Source organism: Bufo gargarizans, chromosome 11 (genome assembly GCF_014858855.1).
Source record: "Bufo gargarizans isolate SCDJY-AF-19 chromosome 11, ASM1485885v1, whole genome shotgun sequence".
In the NCBI taxonomy this organism is placed as follows: domain Eukaryota; kingdom Metazoa; phylum Chordata; class Amphibia; order Anura; family Bufonidae; genus Bufo; species Bufo gargarizans.
This window is the reverse complement of record NC_058090.1, coordinates 53,457,100-53,474,170: the sequence shown is the minus strand read 5'-3', so window position 1 is coordinate 53,474,170 and position 17,071 is coordinate 53,457,100. Positions and strand designations below refer to the sequence as shown.

The 17,071-nt window shown below is 47.3% G+C and overlaps 1 protein-coding gene across 5 annotated transcripts in view; it reads left to right on the top strand.

The window, feature by feature from the left end:
• RYR3 (ryanodine receptor 3) overlaps positions 1 to 17,071 on the top strand; it is a 684,284-nt gene that overhangs the window by 614,597 nt on the left and 52,616 nt on the right. For all 5 annotated transcript variants that reach the window (XM_044272379.1, XM_044272378.1, XM_044272377.1 and 2 more), the window contains one exon: positions 5,147 to 5,205. In XM_044272379.1, coding sequence (XP_044128314.1) covers positions 5,147 to 5,205 — 59 coding nt within the window. The remainder of the gene's footprint in view (positions 1 to 5,146; positions 5,206 to 17,071) is intronic.

Here is a 17,071-nt window from a genome sequence, read left to right as displayed (position 1 = left end):
AGGCACTAAGGGATCATTGAGGATGCTGACACAGTCTGCTATGTACTTCTTCACCATCTTCCAAACTTTTTCCCTCCTTGTGACACTAGGCCGCGCATCAGGGTGAGGATGCTGGCGGGGTGTCATGAAACTGTCCCAGGCAGTGTTGCCCTGCCTCTGTTGGAACTGCTGAGTGTTCCCCTTGTCTCCCCTCCTCAGTTGGCCAAGGAACTACGGACTCTGCCGCCAGCGTTGTCAGATGAAAATTTTTGGAGCAATTTTTCAACAAGGATCTTCTGGTATTGCACCATTTTGCTCGTCCTCTCCACCAGAGGAATGAGATATGAGAAGTTCTCTTTATAGCGGGGGTCGAGAAGGGTGAACAACCAGGAATCAGTGTTGTCTAAAATGCGTATAACGTGCGGGTCGCGCTCCTCTTCTGCCCACCCACGTTGAACAAATGTAATTAAACTTTCATGGGTACTAACTACCCTCTGTAGCGCAGGCAACTGTCTCCTGCTCCTCCTCCTCTTCATCGTCCAATTCGCGCTGAGATGACGAACTGAGGGTGGTCTGGCTATCACCCTGTGTAATGTATTCCCCTCTTTCCACCTCTTCCACATGCAAAGCGTCATCCTTAATTGTGATCAGCGAGTGTCTGAGTAGACACAGAAGTGGGTTGGTTACGCTGATAATAGCGTTATCGCCGCTCACCATCTGTGTTGATTCCTTAAAGTTTCTTAAAACCTCACAGAGGTCAGACATCCATGCCCACTCCTCGCTTTTGAATAGCGTAAGCTGACTGGAAAGGCAACGACCATGTTGCAGCTGGTATTCCACTACTGCCCTATGCTGCTCACAAAGCCTGGCTGATATGTGGAACGCGGAGTTCCAGCGCATGCTCATGTCGCACAGCAGCCGGTGAGCTGGCAATTTCAAGCGCTGCTGCAGCGTTGACAGACCTGCTGAAGCTGTCGATGACTTGTGCACACACGCGGCGCACCTTCACCAGTAGCTCAGGCAAATTGGGGTAGGTTTTGAGAAACCGCTGAACCACAAGGCTGAACACGTGGGCAAGTCATAGGATGTGTCTGAGCTTGCCAAGCTCCAAAGCCACCATTAAGTTACGGCCATTATCAGACACAACCATACCTGGTTGTAGGTTGAGTGGCGAGAGCAACAGCTCAGTCTGGTCTCTTATCCCCTGCCACAGCTCTGCGGTAGTGTTTGTCCCCTAAGCATATCAGCTTTAGCACGGCCTGTTGCTGCTTCACCACTGCAGTGCTACACTGCTTCCAGCTACCGAATGATGACTGACTGGTGCTGCACGCGGATAAATCGGAGGTGGACGTGGAGGAGGAGGAGGAGGAGGAGAAGTGGGGTTTGGAGCCACTAAAGTAGGTGCTGGCGTAAACCCTGATCGACATCCGGCCCGCAATACTTTGAGTCAGTAGAACCTGTGCCATCCTAGGGTACGACTCGCTCCCAGCCTCCACAACATTCACCCAGTGTGCCGTCACCCAGTCGCTGGCCGAATGCACTTGTCCATGTGTCCGTGGTTAAGTGGACCTTCCCAGTAACTGCGTTGGTCAGGGCGCGTGTGATGTTACGGGACACATGTTAGTGTAAGGCGGGCACGGCACACTTTAAAAAATAGTGGCGGCTGGGGACTGCGTAACGCGAGACGGCCAGTGACATCAGGCTGCGGAAGGCCTCAATATCCACAAGCCTAAATGGCAAAATTTCCAGGGCCAGTAATTTAAAAAGCTGCACATTTAGTGCTATGGCCTGTGGGTGGGTGGCTGGGTATTTTCGCTTGCGTTTAAAGGCCTTGGGTAAGGACATTTGGACGCTGCGCTGGGATACGGAAGTGGATGTGGTCGCTGATGGTGCTTGCGAAGGTCCAGGTGCAGGGCGGGAGGCATCCGGGCCTGCGCCTTCAACAGGGGATTGGCCAGCACATACCATAGGGGAGAGGGAGGCAGTGGTGTGACCCTCAGACACAGATTTTGGACCCAGACGTTCATCCCACTTCTTACGGTGCTTAGATGCCATGTGGCGGCTCATGCTGGTTGTGGTGTGGTTGCTAGTGTTCACTACTATTCTTTTGTGTCTGTGGTTAAGTGGACCTTCCCAGTAACTGCGTTGGTCAGGGCGCGTGTGATGTTACGGGACACATGTTGGTGTAAGGCGGGCACGGCACACTTTGAAAAATAGTGGCGGCTGGGGACTGCGTAACGTGGGACGGCCACTGACATCAGGCTGCGGAAGGCCTCAGTGTCCACAAGCCTAAATGGCAACATGTCCAGGGCCAGTAATTTAGAAAGCTGCACATTTAGTGGTTGCGTTCAAAGGCCTGGGGTAAGGACATTTGGACGCTGCACTGGGACACGGAAGTGGATGTGGTCGCTGATGGTGCTTGCAAAGGTCCAGGTGCAGGGCGGGAGGCATCCGGGCCTGCATCTTCAACAGGGGATTGGCCAGCACAGAGGAGGCAGTGGTGTGACCAGCAGACACAGATTTTGGACCCAGACGTTCATCCTACTTCTTACGGTGCTTGGATGCCATGTGGCGGATCATGCTGGTGAGGTTGCTAGCGTTCGCGCCTTGGCTCATTTTCGTATGGCACAGGTTGCAAACTACTATTCTTTTGTCGTTCGCACTCTCCTCAAAAAAGCGCCATACTGCGGAACATCTAGCCCTTGGCAAGAGAGATTTCCGCAAGGGGGTGCTCCGTGGAACAGTTGCAGGCCTGTTTGGTGTGGTCTGCCTTCTCCCTTTTGCCACCTCACTGCCTCTTCCAGCCTGTTGCGGTGCTGCAGATCCCTCCCTCTCTGTACCTCTGTCCTCACTCGGCTTTCCACCTTCCCAAGTTGGGTCAGTGACCTCATCGCCCACCACCTCCTCTTCCACTTCCTGTCACGGCCATGAGAGCCATTTAAACTAATGACCCCACCCAGTGCACATTGGAGGCGGATCCAGCACGACTCCAAAGCAAACAATAAACACGTGCTGCTATTCTGGCCGACCTCCGCACATAGTCAGAGCAGGGCATGACACTTCCTTATTCTGATCATTATCCTGATTTGTTGACCTAACCACAACCTCAGTGATTGACAACTGTGTCTCATCCTCTTCATCAACCTCTTGAGACAGTAATTGCGGTTGACTCATTGGCAACTGTGTCTCATCATCATCCACCTCATTAAACATTAATTGCCGTTCCCCACCGTCATCTTCTTGTGATTGTTGATGCTCATGAGTTTGGGAATCAGGGCACAAGATCTTTCTTTCTTCAAGCAAGTAATGGCGATGAAAAGAGGTCCTCAGATCAGAGTGTGGGATCACTTGTTTCGCCAGACTGTACATGGTGGGAGGAAGGGGGATCAGGGCGAGGATTGTGTTGATCAGACACCTGGCTACTGAGACTGGACTTGTTGGAAGACAGGGTGGTGCCTAACTGACTGGAAACATTATCTGCTGCAATCCAACCCACCACCTGGTCGCAATGGTCTGACTTCAAGAGTGGTGTCCTGCGCCGCCCTGCATGAAGCTAGGTATCGTGGATGATTGTTTTTCTTGTGCTCTGGCAGCAGGCACAGTTTCTCTGCGCCCAGGGCCACAGCCTATGCGTGCAACATCAGCATCACGGCCACTTCCCCGTCTCTTACTGCTCGCCTTCTTCATTTTAAATGTGATATATGTTTGAAAGTATGTCACACATACAGTAGCGTAGGATTTGGAAGTGTATGTGCAAAAAAATTTATGAAGGTATTTGTGATTATGAAACGTTATACAGGACAGGTACCACAGGTAATGCCACTGTTCGCAGTGTCTACAGAAAAAGGTACACTGGATGTCACTGATATTTTAGGGATGCGCACACTTCAAACAGGAGATGTGGCGCGGATAATTTAACTGACCACAGCGGACACTATCTACGGCAAAAGTGCACTGGAGGTCACTGATATTTTAGGGATGCGCACATTTTAAACAGGAGATGTATGCGCGGATAATTTAACTGTCTGCAGCAGACACCGTCTACAGAAAAAGTGCACTGGATGTCACTGATATTTTAGGGATGCGCACACTTTATACAGGAGATGTGGCGCAAATAATTTAACTGTCCGCAGCGGTCTATTACACAGTATTTAGAGCAGGATGTGCTAAAAATATATATTGCTGCTGTCACACACAATGGACTTTTGGGTCTCTGAAAAGTTTTTTATATAAAAATCTTCCTATGCACAGCTCTCCCTAACACTGAGCAATTTAGCGCAGGTTGCGCTACAAACATATATTGCTGCTGTCACACACAATAGTCCTTACAATGACTTTTAGGTCTCTAAAACGTTTTGGTACCAAAAAAATATTTAATTACACTCCCTACACTCACTGTCCCTTCCTATGCTCAGCTCTTCCTGACTACAAATGAGCCGAACATGCGTCATCGGGTGCTATATAGCACCCGATGACGAGTTCCGGCCAGCCAATCACTCTAATGCGTAGCAGCCAAAAAACGTAGGGAAGGAGACTCGAGCATGGCGCTGGAGCACATGCGGTACTCGGCCGAGTACAGCTATGTGCCGAGCATCGAGATGCTCGAGCCGAACAGGTGTTCGGCCGAGCATGCTCGATCATCACTACTGGCTACATATATTATGTGGCGCCAGCACCGCCTAGGGGTGAATAGATGTAATGACAATGCCAGCCTGATATTAGGAAAATACAAGACATTAAATACATTAAATATGACACTTAGCAGCAAAAGTTTAACTTGCCCACACATAACACATAGTGGGACACTGCATTAGCAGTCAGCAATTTTATTTCATACATGTCCAGTTTGGAATGGTGGATGTGGCAGAGCCAGCCACAGATCAAGTTGCACAGTAGCAATCTTTAAACGTTTCTAAGAAAATGTCTTATCACTTGAGATGAAGCGTGAAAGGAATTACCAGAGGGAACAAGTGTAGAAAAGGTTTCTGGTATCACTTGCAAAATCTTGTCTGGTTTAATTAGTTTAGCTGCAAAACTACTTTAGCCTGTATAGTAAAGCAAGCAAAGGATCTGGAATTTGTTCAGATAACCCTGCTAATTGAATTCTTTAATGATAATAAAATAATGCAAATCACTCTACAATGAGTGTCTTACCTTGTTATTGCAGGCAGCGGAAATCGCTAAAGAAAATGAGGACAACTCAAAAGCAGAATCCGAGAAGGCTGAGTAAGTTCCCAGAAATGTTGTCTGTGAGTCTTTGTTCACATCTGCATTATGGCTTCTATTTATAATGGAAATGAAAGATCTGTCACGCCATGGACCCCACTGACTTAGGCTACTTTCACACTAGCGTTTTTGCTGGATCCGGCAGGGTTCAGCAAAAACGCTTCCATTACTGATGATACAACCATCTGCATCCGTTATGAACGGATCCAGTTGTATTATCTTTAACAAAGCGTCATGAACTCCATTGAAAGTTAATGAGGGACGGATCCGTTATCTATTGTGTCCGAGAAAATGGATCCGTCCCCATTGACTTGCATTGTGGGTCAGGATGGAAAGCAAACTACAACATCCTGCGGTTTGCTCTCCGGTATGAGAACAGAATGGAATGCATTTTGGAGCATTCCGTTCTGTTCAGTTACGTTTTGTCCCCATTGACAACAAATGGGGACAAAACAGAACATTTTTTTTCGGTATTAAGACCCTATAACGGATCTCAATACCGGAAAATATTAATGCTAGTGTGAAAGTAGCCTTATTATGGCAGTTTCTGTTATTATGAATAAACAGCGCTGTATGATGTCATTTTTTCCACAAATGGGACTGAATAAGCAACTGAGGCATTGTCATAGATGTGAAGCCTGACAAAGTAATATTAAGGCCACGAGCCAACAGTACATTTAGGCAAGGGCTACATGGTGACACTGGTTGTAGACAGGATCGCTGAGTAGCAGTGATCCCATAGATATGTAATCCAGCTGTGCATCAATATCAGATCAGTGGAAGTCTGACTCCCAGGATCCCCACTAATCAGCTGTTTGAGGCTAAACCGATCTGTCAGTGCTTAGGCCTCTTCCTAGGCCACTGACGTCATCGTACATCAGTCATGTGACCTAGGTGCAGCTCAGTCCTAGTCAAGTGAATGGGGCTAAGCTGCAATACCAAGCACAGTCGCTATACAATGTACGGCGCTGTGCATGGAAAGCTGTGAGGAGACCGGTGATCACAGCAGTCCCTTCAAACAGTTGATCAGTGGCGGTCCCGGAAGTCAGAACTAAAAACAGCATGAAGTTAAAAGGTCGAGACTCTCTTTAGGGCCTCATGCACATGGCCATAGTTTTGGTCCGCATCTGAACCACGTTTTTTGCAGATTGGATGTGGACCCATTCATCTCAATGGGGTCGCAAAAGATGTGTGCTTTACACATCCGTAAGTCCATTCTGCTGTCCCGCAAAATATTGGAGTAGGACTTTTCTCTGGACAGGGGAAAAAAAGGCTGCATGCTCACAGCCGGGATTCGTGTTTTGCAGATCCGAGATTTGCGGACTGCAAAACATGGCCGTGTGCATGAAGCCTAAGTGAAATGAAAATTGTTCATATTTATGGTAATATCAATATAACACGTCATCTAGAACATGTGGCCTATTAATTTATCTTCTGGTGGTTAAAGATAATTTTACCTCCAATATGCATCTATCTCAACAACAGTAATTTTCACGGGTGATTAACATTGGTTTTACAAGCAGCTTATTTTGATGGATCCATGGTTTTTTATATGTTTGCTTAGTATTACCTTACAGTAGGACATTAGGTACGCCGTTGTGAATTGGCTGTGGGTTTATTCAATGCATTAATGTATTAAAGGGACATTCCCCCTAACAACATTTATCTCCTTTCCACTGGATATGAGCAGCATTAAAGCATGCTACATCCCACTCCATACAATGCTGTAGGGGATTTGGAAACAATGGTTTCCCCACCAGACTAACATACCAGCCCCTTTAATACCTCCTGGAGCCCTGATCATTAAAGGGTTTCTACCACTTGCTTTGCACCCATTTCGTTTTCAGACACTAGCGATCCGCTAGTGTCTGATGTACAATACAAGCTAAGTATTATCTTATTCTGTTCGGCCGTTTTGTTTAAAAAAGCACTTTTATATTTATGCAAATGAGCCTCTAGGTGCTATGTGGGTGTTTTTTCAGCACCTAGAGGCTCCGTCTACCTTCATAAACTGCCGCCCAGCTCCTCGCTCCAGCACGCCCATCTCCTAGTGAATTCGATCCTCCCCCTGCTTCTGGCGTCTGAAATCTCGCGCCTGCGCCGTCCGTCTCTGCATTCGGCAGCATTCGGCGCAGGCGCAGTGGAAATGTCTGAGCAGGCGCGAGATTTCAGAAGCAGGAGGAGGATCGAATTCACTAGGAGATGGGCGTGCTGGAGCGAGGAGCTGGGCGGCAGTTTATGAAGGTAGACGGAGCCTCTAGGTGCTGAAAAGACACCCACATAGCACCTAGAGGCTCATTTGCATAAATATAAAAGTGCTTTTTTAAACAAAACGGCCGAACAGAATAAGATAATACTTAGCTTGTATTGTACATCAGACACTAGCGGATCGCTAGTGTCTGAAAACGAAATGGGTGCAAAGCAAGTGGTAGAAACCCTTTAATGGAGACCTAAGATATAAAATCACCTATATTCGTTTACAGTAATTGCCACTATTGAAGCCAGTTAGGTGTAACCATTTGGGTAGAAAAAATATAACACTGGGCAACACCGCAATCAAGACAGAGGAATAGGAGTGCCAGCGGCTATAGGTGCGATCCACCAACCAAATATATAACGAAAGAAAAACTCCACGGCACTTCCAAAAATAACGTGCGTATTTTATTCCACCAGATGCGACGTTTCGGTCCTCTCAATTGAACCTTTCTCAAGCAATAACAATAATGGTGCATAATGCATGTATAAATACCACCCACATGGTGACAAGACAATTAAGATAATAAACTAATAAAGTGCAATAGTGCTCACAACATTGTATAATAATTCATTCATGTGGAAATACTCATCTTACAATAATATAGTGAATTCATCCATAAATGACATCATAAATATGTAAAAAATATCCAAAAAAAGTATCAAAATCGATAATGAGTCATAATGACACATGATTGATAAAGTGCAAACATTTGTGACATACCATATGTGCTAAATTATAAACCTGTTTAAGGGCTCTTTCACACTTGCGTTGTTCTGTTCCAGCATAGAGTTCTGTCGTCGGGGCTCTATGCCGGAAGAATCCTGATCAGGATTATCCCCATGCATTCTGAAGGATGTCTTCAGTTCAGGACCGGAACGTTTTTTGGCCAGAGAAAATACCGCAGCATGCTGCGTTTTTTGCTCCGGCCAAAAATCCTGAACACTTGCCGCAAGGCCGGATCCGGAATTAATGCCCATTGAAAGGCATTAATCCGGATCCGGCCTTAAGCTAAACGTCGTTTCGGCGCATTACCGGATCCGACGTTTAGCTTTTTCGGAATGGTTTCCATGGCTGCCAGGACGCTTAAGTCCTGGCAGCCATGGTAAAGTGTAGTGGGGAGCAGTATACTTACCGTCCGTGCGGCTCCCGGGGCGCTTCAGAGTGACGTCAGGGCGCCCCACGCGCATGGATGACGTGATTCTGGAGCGCCCCGGGAGCCGCACGGACGGTAAGTATACTGCTCCCACGCTCCCCACTACTATTATGGCAACCAGGACTTTAATAGCATCCTGGCTGCCATAGTAACACTGAACGCATTTTGAAGATCCGTCTTCAAATGCTTTCAGTTCACTTGCGTTTTTCCGGATCCGGCGTGTAATTCCGGCAAATGGAGTACACGACGGATCCGGACAACGCAACTGTGAAAGAGCCCTAATGAATGGACGATGGAGGGATTGTACCTGGCCAGCATGGAGTCATGACTGTAACTTGGCGTCTCCATGTCCAGACTGCGCATGTGAGCAAGTGACCGCATCACCGAGGAGGGATAACATGCTCCGGTCATGTGACTTAGTTGGAGCATGTGATCCCTCCTCGGTGATGTGGTCACTTTTTCACATGCGCAGTCTGGACATGGAGACCCCAGGTTACAGTCATGACTCCATGCTGGCCAGGTACAATCCCTCCATCCATTAATCAGGTTTATAATTTAGCACATATGGTATGTCACAAATGTTTGCACTTTATCAATCATGTGTCATTATCGATTTTGATACTTTTTTTTATCTTTTACATATTTATAATGTAATTTATGGATGAATTCACTATATTATTGTAAGAGGAGTATTTCCTCATGAATGAATTATTATACAATGTTGTGAGCACTATTGCACTTTATTAGTCTATTATCTTAATTGTCTTGTCACCATGTGGGTGGTATTTATACCTGCATTATGCACCATTATTGTTATTGTTTGAGACAGGTTCAATTGAGAGGACCGAAACGTCGCATCTGGTGGAATAATATACGCACGTTTTCTTTGGAAGTGCCGTGGAGTTTTTCTTTCATTCATTTGGGTAGTCATTTAGGGTAAGTGCCCTTCATGAATAAAAATTGCTCAGTGGTTCCCATAGCAATCAAAAGACCTACCAAGGCCAGCTTTTTGACGGCTTCCCAAAAACACTGCACTAAGTGACAGTAAACTGGAAAATACTGTAACTGCAAGAATTGCAATGTAGTACATAGATAGTACTCCTTGTACATGCTGACTATAAAGCCAATGTTAATCTAAGGCAGAGTTCCCCTTTTAAAGGACATCTATCAGCAGATTTGTACCTATGACACTGGCTGACCTGTTGCATGTGCACTTGGCAGCAGAAGGAATCTGTGAGCCAGGCACACCTGGTCCAGTCAATGCAGACGGCACGGCAGTTGCAGAGAGAGCAGAGCCTCTAGGTGTAACAGTAAGGCCCCTTTCACACAGGCGAGTATTCCGCGCGGATGCGATGCGCGAGTTGAATGCATTGCACCCGCACTGAATCCCGACCCATTCATTTCTATGGGGCTGTTCACATGAGCGGTGATTTTCACACATCACTTGTGCATTGCGTGAAAATCGCAGCATGCTCTATTTTCTGCGTTTTTCACGTAACGCAGGCCCCATAGAAATGAATGGGGTTGCGTGAAAATCGCAAGCATCCGCAAGCAAGTGCGGATGCGGTGCGATTTTCACGCACGGTTGCTAGGAGACCCGATCATTATTATTTTCCCTTATAACATGGTTATATGGGAAAATAATAGCATTTTGAATACAGAATGCATAGTAAAATAGCGCTGGAGGGGTTAAAAATATATTTAACTCACTTTAATCCACTTGATCGCACAGTCGGCATCTCCTTCTGTCTTCATCTTAGCTGTGTACAGTAATAGGACCTGTGGTGACGTCACTCCGGACATCACATAGTCCATCACCATGGTAAAAGATCATGTGATGACCGGAGTGACGTCACCACAGGTCCTGTTACTGCACACAGCTAAGATGAAGACAGAAGGAGATGCCGGCTGCGCGATTAAGGCGAGTTAAATTATTTTTAACCCCTCCAGCGCTATTTTACTATGCATTCTGTATTCAGAATGCTATTATTTTCCCTTATAACCATGTTATAAGGGAAAATAATACAATCTACAGAACACGGATCCCAAGCCCAAACTTCTGTGAAGAAGTTCGGGTTTGGGTACCAAACATGCGCAATTTTTCTCACGCAAGTGCAAAACACATTACAATGTTTTGCACTCGCGTGGAAAAATCACGCGTGTTCCCGCATGTAATATTTCATGTATTGGTGGTGAAGGGAGACACACCTGGCTCTCAGTCCTCGATCCGGTGCGATGTCTGGACGGACACCTGGAAGTCCTCCTTTTCTGTGGCTCTGTGCACTTAGACAGCAGCATTGCAATGTCTGAGTGCAAGCTCCAGCCACAGACTGACTGAGGAAACAAGAGTAGTGACTACAGACCAGGATCTGCTCTGTATCTGCTGCACTGAATAAGCTGAAGGATCTGTGATGATGTCACCATCATGTAATCAGTGCAGGAGAGGGTGGAGCTCAGCAGAGACAAAGATGTGGGAAAGGACCTGTGATGATATGTGATATGAGGGGAAGAGCTTTGTGTGGAGCAGAAGAAAGCACCAGGAAGTAGGACATCCATCTCAGATGCAACTAGGGTGGTCAAATGTCTGTGGGGGGTCTCCTGTAACCAGTAATGTTTGGGGGTCTTGTACCCTATAATGTCCAGGGGTTTTGTAACAAGTAGTGTTGGGCGTGAATATTAGAATCACAAATATTAATTGCGAATATCGGCACTTCGAGAATTCATGAATATTTAGAATATAGTTATATATATTCGTATTTTCGAATATTCTAGATTTTCTTTCCCCTGAACCCATGATCCCTCCCTGCTTCTTGCTTGTGGGCCAATGAGAAGGCTGCAATGTCTTTATCTGAGCTTAGCAACATCCCTAGCAACCAATAGGAAAGTTGCCTACCCCTTACTATATAAGAACCTCCCCAGCAGCCATTTTCTGCAGTTTTATGGAGTTCTGAGAGAGAGAGAGCAGTGACATTGCTGTGCTCTGTGCTTTCCACTTATTACATTAGATAGATAGTTAGATAGCTTATATATATGTGTGAAGGCAGTTTGCCTGGATTTGTGGGAGGGGCTGAGGTCCGCCTCCAGCCTATTTAGGGCACCCCCTTTACCTGGCTCCTGCACCGTCCGAGGTCTGAGCTTTGAAGGAGGAAGTCGCTGGTGGAGTTACTGGAGAGTTACCTGCGAGTTGCTGAGTCTTGGAAGTTTTGCGTTACTCGGTTCACTGTGGGTCACGTTTGCCCGGTATACTATGAGTCATCCATACGGTACAGCTGGGGCCTCACGGTTGCCCCCTGTACCGGCTCATTTCATTTCACCAAACTTTGCACTCATGTCACAAATTCTCGTTACAAGTCACTATCATTTCATGTCTGCGGTACAGCACAGGGCCTCACGGTTGCCCTCGGTACTAGCTCAATTCATTTCACTATTTTCATTTCAACCATGTCACAGTTTCACTCCAAGTCACGGTTTTCATGTCTGCCTCCATTTCCGGTCATGCATGCACGCGTACCACACCGCATCCCCACTCCTAGCACCACCAGCACGTGTACCAGGTTCCCATGGCGGCCACCAACGCCGTTTCCCCTCCTCACCAACATCTCTCTCACACACATTCAGGTCACAATTTTCGTCACAAGTCACCATCATTTCATGTCTAGCAGGCTTGTTCACATGAAGATTGGTCACACCACACCACCACTCCGGTCTGTACCCCTGCAGCAAGCAGGCAGGTTGTCTCCTGGGCTCAACTCTCCCCCCCCCCCATTCCTACTCATTTCACATCATGCCTCCCCTCGTTCATCACAGCGGCATGTTCACAAACACTCACACTTGCCCACAGGTTGGATCGTTCCAGCAACACCACACATTCTCCCCCTCCACATTCAGCGCTGCTGCTACGGACTTCCCCGTTCTCCCCACCGCTGCACCGGCCCGTCCCGCTGCTTCTCCTGCCGCGCTGCCGATGGCGGCCGCCCGCGTCCCGGTCCCTGGTCTGCGCACGCGCGGCCGGGGTACTGCGCATGCGCGTCGGCGCGTGCGCGGTATCCCGACGGCCGTCCGCTGGTGCGGCTGGTGTGTGGGGAGGGGGCCGCCACAGGTCTGCTCGGCCCCGGTCCAGCCGTAATACTCTGCCCCAGGCTGCAGCCACTGCCCCCCTCCCACAGGCGGCGCAACCCAGGAGGGGCTCAGACTGTTCCCCATCACATTACACCCCCACCACACCAGGCCACAGCCCCCTTCATTATAAAACCCGCCACATCACCCGCGTACCCCGATAAAGGAAAAATAAAAATTATGTAATTAAAGCTCCATAGTATCATAGGGAGGAAACCCGCCATGTAGTCCCAAAAAAAAAAAAAAAAAAATTTTTCCCTCAGGGTCATAGAAGAGAAACCCGCCATATAGTCCTGGCAAAAAAAAAAAAAAAAAAAGTTCTGCGTATCACACCTTCCTCCACGTCACGGGGGCTCATTTCGCACCACAATAAAAATCCACACCATTCAAAACGCATCACACAATCACCAAAGAAACCCGCCATATGAAAAAAAAAAAAAAAAAAAACGCCATATGAAAAAAAAAAAAAAAAAACGCCATATGGAAAAAAAAAAAAAAAAAAAAAAACGCCATATAAAAAATAAAAAAATAAATAAATAAACCCGCCATATGAAGGAAAAAAAAAAAAAAAAAAAAACCGCCACATCACCCTCGTGCTCCATGGTCCAAAAAATAAATAAATAAATAAATAAAAAATGAATAAATAAAAAAAAAAAAAAAAAATTTAAAATTTTTTTATTTCTGCCATTAGTCGCCCACGCATGACTTCTCCGTTTTAGTTTCACTCACAGCACTCCGCCATTTGGTCTCCCACGCGTGTCTTCTCCGGTTTAGCACGCACCCACGACTCCACCATTAGTCTCCCACGCATGGTTTCTCCGGTTCAGTTGCATACATACGACCCCGCTATTTGAGTCTCACGCCTGGCTCCGCCATCAGAGTCTCTCGCGCATGGCTTTCTCCATTTTAGTGTTTCACATACAAATCCGCCATTAGTCTCACACATGGCTTCTCCGTTTCAGTGTTTCACACATAACTCCGCCATTAGAGTCCCTCACGCATTACTTCGCCGGTTAGTTTCACACACATTTCTCCGCCATTACAGACTCTCACGCATTACTTCGCCGTTTTAGGTTACACACAATTCTCCGCCATTACAGACTCCCACGCATTACTTCGCCGTTTAGTTTCACACACATTTCTCCACCATTACAGACTCTCACGCATTTCTTCGCCGTTTTAGGTTACACACAATTCTCCGCCATTACAGACTCTCACGCATTACTTCGCCGGTTAGTTCACACACATTTCTCCACCATTACAGACTCTCACGCATTACTTCGCCGTTTTAGGTTACACACAATTTTCCACCATTACAGACTCTCACGCATTACTTCGCCGTTTTAGTTACACACAATTCTCCGCCATTACAGACTCTCACGCATTACTTCGCCGTTTTAGTTACACACAATTCTCCGCCATTACAGACTCTCACGCATTACTTCGCCGTTTAGTTTCACACACATTTCTCCGCCATTACAGACTCTCACGCATTACTTCGCCGGTTAGTTCACACACATTTCTCCGCCATCACAGACTCTCACGCATTACTTCGCCGTTTTAGGTTACACACAATTCTCCGCCATTACAGACTCTCACGCATTACTTCGCCGTTTTAGTTTACACACAATTCTCCGCCATTACAGACTCTCACGCATTACTTCGCCGTTTAGTTTCACACACATTTCTCCGCCATTATAGACTCTCATGCATTACTTCGTCGTTTAGGTCACACTTGTAACTCCGCCATTAGAGTCTCACGCATCACTTCGCCGTTGGTTTCACACAATAACTCCGCCATTAGAGACTCTCTCGCATCACTTCGCCGTTGGTTTCACAGAATAACTCCGCCATTTAGAGTCTCTCACATATGACTCCGCCATTAGAGTTTTCTCACGTATGGCTTCTCCGGTTAGTGTCACACACATGACTCCGCATTAGTCTCACGCATGGTTTCTCCGTTCAGTGTTACATACATAACTCCGCCATTAGAGTCTCTCACGCATCACTTTGCCGTGTTAGTTTACACATATGACTCTGCCATTAGTCTCACGCATGGCTTCTCCGTTTGGTGTCACACATATGGCTTCGCCAGTAGAATCTCTCACGCACGGCCCTGCCATTAGAGTCTCTCACGCATGGCTTCTCCGCATTTTACACATATGGCTCCGCCATTAGTCTCTCACGCATGGCTCCGCCATAAAATCTCACGCATGGCTTCTCCGTATTAATTTCACACACATGACCCCGCCATTAGAGCCTCTCACGCATGGCTTCCCCGTATTATTTTTTACACGAATGGCTCCGCCATTAGCGTCTCTCACGCATGGCTTCTCCGCATCAATGGTCATACATATGGCTCCGCCATTAGAGTCTCACGCATGGCTTCTCCGCATATATCTCATACACATGACCCCGCCATTAGAGTCTCTCACGCATGGCTCCGCCATTAGAGTCTCTCACGCATGGCTTCTCCGTATTAATTTCACACACACGACCCCGCCATTAGAGTCTCTCACGCATGGCTTCGCCATTAGAGTCTCTCACGCATGGCTTCTCCATATTATTTTACACACACGACCCCGCCATTAGAGTCTCTCACGCATGGCTCCGCCATTAGAGTCTCTCACGCATGGCTTCTCCGTATTTAATTTCACACACACAACCCCGCCATTAGAGTCTCTCACGCATGGCTCCGCCATTAGAGTCTCTCACGCATGGCTTCTCTGTCAACTTTCACACATATGGCTCTGCCATCAGAGTCTCACGTATCGCTTCCCCATTCAAATTCCACACACATAACTCCGCCAGTCGAGGCCGGCTGCGTGGTCCCACAACCAGCAGGTTCCATGTCTTTTCTGCCTTCAGACCCGCTCGCATGGCTCGGTCATCTGTGGCTTGCAATACATTATCTTGTGGTGACTCGCACGCATGGCTTGCGCCATTAGAGTCTCTCTCACGTTATCATTTTCTCTGACTTTTAATTTCTAGGTTGTCAGATTCCTCCTGGGGCACAACATCACGCCCACTTTTGTCATGTCTTCTCTTCTGGGGTTACTTCTTTTTGCCACCTTAAACTCAAATGTCATACAACGCCATCTCCATCTCACTGGCATTTTACACCACATGCAAATCTTACACCCTAATAACATCAGTTGCGTGGCCTCTCACCAGATCAAAACCATACTCAGAGGTATTCGGAAGCGGAACCCGCACGTCCTGCCCAGAGGCGACCCGTTAACAATCATATTTTCGAGGCATTATCTGAATTACTAGACGCCAAGCCTTCTGAAGCAGATACCAACTCCATCCTCAAAACAGAAATTCACTTGGCCTTTTACGGTTCCTGAGGCCCGGGGAATTCACTACAACCTACACGACCCAAGCCACACCTTGTCTTCTTGTCTCCCACTTGGCAAAACACATGGATCATTACGTCCTGACCTTACCTCACTCCAAGAGTAGTCAGCACTTACCCGTCAACATTTCATATCACCCCACGCACAACAGATGGTGTCCAGTCAGGGTTCTGGATGCTTACAGACAACGTCACAAGTTCTACCCTCTCAACCGCTACTTCACTACATGGTTCGGTACTCACCACCACCACCTTCATGACCCTTGTCAGGTCATCCCTCACACAACTGGGCCTCACGCAGCCAACTACTCAGGGCACTCCTTTCGCTTTGGAGCCGCATCCACGGCCTCCAGTGCCAACGCCCCTACTCATGTCATCGGGAATTGGGGCGCTGGAAGTCATCCGCTTACTCGCGATACATTCCCAATCCAACACAAGAGTTAAGAGATACTTTCCAAAACATGTCGGGTTGAGCTATTCATGTATATTTGACTACAATAACTGGTTATTTCATTTTTGCCCTCTTCTTTCTCAGGCCTACCTCATCCTCGGTTTCGGCACACCACAACCGACTACGCTTATTCCCTGATTTCCTAGGGTTCTTCACTGTACTACCGTAAGCGCCTCACACAAGTGTGAAGGCAGTTTGCCTGGATTTGTGGGAGGGGCTGAGGTCCGCCTCCAGCCTATTTAGGGCACCCCCTTTACCTGGCTCCTGCACCGTCCGAGGTCTGAGCTTTGACCCTCCCACCACTCCACTCATTTACAACTCATTTCTTCCATATCTCTATCCTTGGGTGGGCCCTCTTCTTTCTCAGGCCTACCTCATCCTCGGTTTCGGCACACCACAACCGACTACGCTTATTCCCTGATTTCCTAGGGTTCTTCACTGTACTACCGTAAGCGCCTCACACAAATATATATATAATACAGTTAGTGGGAGATAGTCCGCGTAGGTTTTATCCTGATATAGTGTAGCTGA